Source organism: Merops nubicus, unplaced genomic scaffold (genome assembly GCF_000691845.1).
Source record: "Merops nubicus isolate BGI_N331 unplaced genomic scaffold, ASM69184v1 scaffold8630, whole genome shotgun sequence".
Classification (NCBI taxonomy): domain Eukaryota; kingdom Metazoa; phylum Chordata; class Aves; order Coraciiformes; family Meropidae; genus Merops; species Merops nubicus.
The window spans coordinates 19421-24131 of record NW_008584770.1 but is presented as its reverse complement, the minus strand read 5'-3'; the positions used below and the strand labels follow the sequence as shown (position 1 = coordinate 24131).

Here is a 4711-nt window from a genome sequence, read left to right as displayed (position 1 = left end):
TAAATGGTCCTATCATCTGCATTGCCAGAGAGTCCCTGATAGCACAGCCCAACCACAGCACCTTCCATGAGCTGCCCAAACCTGGGGGATGAAGGTCAGTCACCCATTCTGCCACAGTCAAAGACTCCACCTCACCACCTCTGCTGTCCCAGCTCTAAAAGGCTATAGTTAAAAATAGAAAATAAAAAAGGAAGATAAAAATACTTTATTGCCTGAACTAAGCTGAACAACTAAATATCCTGCAGGGTGTCACAGATGGGAACAGCTTTCCCCCAGCCACTTTTAAAGGCAAATTTGCATTTCAGAAAGGAAGAGCCTCAGTACAGACCCACCAGAGCAGCAGTTGGTATTTCAGTCAAGGCAGCATCTCTGTTCCTGCAGACCAGTTTCCATCTGGACTTCTTCCACATGACACCCCCCCCTGAGCTGAGCACTGCACAGAGCCAGCACAAATCCAGCAGGTTTAGCCTGAAGGCTTCTCCTGTACCAAACTGGTGAACCACTGGTGAGATGCAAGAGACCTTCTTAGGGCCTTACAGAATCCCAGCATGGTGGGGGGTTGGAGGGACCTCTGGAGATCATCTCATCCAACCCCCCCTGCTCCAGCAGGGTGCCCAGGGTCACATCCAGGTGGGGTTGGAATCTCTCCAGAGAAGGAGACTTCTTGTGCCAGACAGGAATGGGCTGACTTTAGCAGCATTCCCTTTTTCCTTCTGTTCCCTTCTGCCTCTGCCTCCCACCAACAAACCCCCCCACAGGTCACACTCACACCACTCTGCTAGGAATACAATTTGGGGGGTTTCTTTAGGCTTACACTCATTCATCAAACCTTACAGAGAACACACAGCCTAAATAAAACAAAAACAGTGGCTCCTAAGGAGCCATAAAAGAGCCACTCTCATCCTCAGCAAACAAGCTTGTCCCAAAACCTTCTCTGTTCACTCTGTTGCAACATTTATTTTCATCTGAACAGAGACTCCCAAGCAGAGGGTGATTTTGCTCCATGATCCACGTGGGCAGAACTGTGACAGTTTCTTTCAAAGATAAAAAGCTGTGGCTGGATTTTCTGAAGTGGCCAGTTCCCTATTGACACATTGTTAGGCTGAGACTTAAAAACAAACAAAAAAACCCACCACAAAATAATCTAAACTAAAAAAAAAGGCAAATGGAAAAAAAAAATAACAAACCAAACTAAACCCAAACCCCCAAACCCAGCACAAGAAGAAGCAGCTGTGAAAATCAAAGCTCTCTTCACTGCTAGGGACAACAGTTCACTTGCTCAACAGATCACAGCTGGATTCCCAAATTCTGGGTCACCTCTACAAAATAGCCTTTCACTTGTCCAATGAGGACTTGATTCAGTGCCAGGAACAAGGAGCTGGCAGAGGAAGAGCATTCTTTCCAAGAGGAAAACTGAATCATGCAAACCCCAACATGCACCAGCAATGGGATGGGGTTTTTAAACTTCCTCTGTCAGCACCATGCTTGGTGAAGAGATAAAATGGACAGGTCCCTCTGAACAAAAACCATCCTCCCCACCTCCAAAAATTAGGAGGACAGGGGGTACATTTACTGTGTCAATGAAGTGACCCCAACAGATCCTGTGGGAAAGGATCATACTCAGCCTGACACCAGGAATTGGGGGCAGGTTGGTTTTTATGAAACATGCCCAAACCAACCACATTTGTAGTGTTGAATTATGGTTGTGTACAAACAGCAGCAGCCAAGTCAATGTCACACTCCTCCACTCCCCACACAGGTTTTGGGCTATGTGGCAGTCCAACAGCTTAGCTGAGGAGTTAATTAAATGCCATCTAGAAATGCTGCTCTCATTAAGAAAGGTAGAAAGTGTTTGCAGAGAGGTCAACTCCTAGACTTTTCAAAGCCATTTATGAAAATTTCATCTGAAAAGGCCATTTAGGCAACACAATTCACTCACTGTGGGTTTCTGAGGTGTGTTTTTTCCACACAGCTACAGCTTTTCATGCCACCAGTCTGTGGCACTATCTCCAGGGACCACAGTGGGTCTGGCCTCACAGTACAGAAAAAAAACCCCAAACCAAACAAATGCCACAGATTTCAGTTAGGCAGGAGGCAGTGGTGAGGTGCTGAAGTGCAGAAAAAGCTTTGCTGATTGCTAGAAGCCACCTTCTCTTCCAGTAATCCACACAACATCCTACATTGCAGGTCCTGACCTTCTCCTGCAGGCCAATAAACCACAGCAAAACCTTTCAGCAGGGAGCACAGGGAACAAAGCTCCTTTTTCTCCAGACTGGAGAGGGCCCTGGAGAAGGGGATTCACTTATTATCAGCAGGGCTGTGTTTTAATGAAGGCAATTTCACAGTAATCAACCACAGTAGCATGAAAACCTCTTAAAAATGTCACAACAGAGATTTTTTTAAAGGGGAACATTCTCAAACATTCTCAACCATTTACAAGGACAAGAAGAGAACTGGCAAAAACAAAAGGCACCCAACACAACTTGTTTCATTTTAATGCCTGGTGCTTCAACAGTGGCCAATCAATCTGAATGCCAAAAGTGGGAAGCCCTTGGCTGCAATTGCTGAGTGAAGAGCTCTGGAAATCCTAATGAGGAAATAAAACTGGAGCACAACCCCCTCCTTTCTTACCTCAACAGTGTCACCAATTAAAGGCACAATGTCACCCAGTATAGGCTGGAAGCTCTGCTGGTTGCTGCTGGTGAGTTCAGTCTGAGAGTCTGTTGTCCCCTTGCCCAGGCTGGCTGTGGTTTCTTCTGGGGGATCCAGAGTGGATGCTCGAAGTGCAGCAGATAACACCTCCACTTGTGCTGCAGCATGGGAAGGAAACACAGGAGGGGTGGGGCTGCAGTCAACTTTTGGCAAATCAGACTTTAGACAGCAATTAATTCACTGAAAGATGGGGGAAGAACTAGAGGGGAGGTATAAATTTAAGACCATGGGGTGTTAGCAAATCCCAAACTCTTTTCCTGGGGTGTTCAACCACACTGCAGTGTAGTGAGATATTCCTGGGGTGCTCAACCACACTGCAGTGTAAGGATATTTTCTTTAAAGCACAAAACCCAGGAGTCTGAGTCTGCTGCTGCAGCAGGGTCAGTTCTTTAAGCATCTTGGTACCTATTAATGGTACAAATAGCCTTTGAGGCAGGACAGCACAGGAACACTAACTCACCAACTGGGTCTTTGTGGGAGGTGGGAATAAGAGGAAGGAGGGAAAAGGAATTCAAATAAAGCTTGAGAATAGGTTTATTCCTACAGAAAGGATTTATATATGTTTAAATTCTCAGGTTTTGATAATGACTCTAAAGCAAGGCCTATATAGGAGGGTGCTAGAGCCCAGTAACTCTTCTCTGGACAGGACACTTTAACCTCCTTCCATCCTCCAAACAAAAAATGAAGGTTGCACTGTTTGCTGTCCTCTTATTCTTCAGAAGAAATCATCAGCACTTCCCACAGCCACCCTGAGCAGTCCCAAGTCTGCTCCAATTTCCATCCTGAAGGAGGAATCATCTCCTGGCCCATTCACTTCACCCCAAGCCATCCAGAAGATCAGATCACAGACTTTTGGCTTTTTCAAGGTGTGTTGAATGCTCATTGTGGGGAGCACTTCTGATGGAATAACCAAACAAGAGTCTTGCTCTATTCCTGCAACTCAGCTCAACAGGAAAAACCACAGCAAGCTAGAAACTTAAAAACAAACCCAACATCTTACTGGTATTTCCACTAAAAACCACATTCTGCTAGAAAATACAGGGGGTGCTATATTTATATTTTAAAAAAAAAAGCTTATTTAATAAAAATCTCCCCTGGAGATTATACAAGTTGGACATTAGGAACAATTTCTTGCCCTGGAGGGTTGCCCAGGGCTGTGCCAGACTGCCCAGGGCAGTGGTGGAGTCCCCACCCCTGGAGGGGTTTCCAAGCTGTGGAGATGTGGGGTGAGGGACACGGGGCAGTGGGGACCTGGCAGTGCTGGGGGATGGTTGGATTTGATGACCTGAAGGGTCTCTTCCAACCAGAACAGCTCTATGAGATAGATAAAGCTGATGAAAGAGTTCCTGGAGAGGAAAATAAAGAAATAAAGACATCCAGGGAAAGAAAAGCCACCTCTGAAGCAAGTGAAGACAGCAGCAGCCTCAGGGAGCTGGAAGAAGGTGACCTGAATAAAGACCCTGTGATAATTTCAGAAGATCTGGCAGACTTCAGAGGCCTGTGCAGGTTTCCATCTCCCAGGGAGACCCTCAGGATGGCTGGGCAGTGGCCTGGGAAGGTCCTATGACCAGGAATTTGATCACTGCTGAAGTTCACAGGGCTTTGCAGCCTGTCTGGGAGAGGACAGTCTGTCTTCACCTCAGCTGCTCACTGCTCAGCTACCTGGTATTGAGATTTAGCACTTTGGCAACAAGCTCCTGCTGGAGAGAAAGCCTCAAGGTTAAGGCTTCTGGGACTGAGACTCAGTTAAAGCAGCTCACTCCTTTCTGAGAACAAGATTAAGGGACAAAAAAAGATGTTCTGTGGCAGTTGGTGGTCACTGCTGAAAATTCTATTTGCTAGAGATCCCCTCAGGCCACAGCTTGAGCACTGGGGTCAGGTTTGGGCACCACAGGATAAGAAAGACCTTGAGGGGCTGGAGTGGGACCAGAGAGGGGCAGCAGAGCTGGGGAGGGCTCTGGGGAACATGATTGTGAGGAGCAGCTGAGGGACCTGGGGG

General features: G+C 46.8%; 1 protein-coding gene across 1 annotated transcript in view; it reads right to left on the bottom strand.

Annotated features, from left to right (window-relative positions):
• Positions 1–2631: 2631 nt before the first annotated feature.
• LOC103777707 (serine/threonine-protein phosphatase 4 regulatory subunit 1-like) overlaps positions 2632–4711 on the bottom strand; it is a gene marked incomplete at both ends in the record, with an annotated part of 14318 nt that continues 12238 nt past the window's right edge. Inside the window, one exon of the mRNA XM_008945269.1 lies at positions 2632–2810. Within this exon, the coding sequence (XP_008943517.1) occupies positions 2632–2810 (179 nt within the window). The remainder of the gene's footprint in view (positions 2811–4711) is intronic.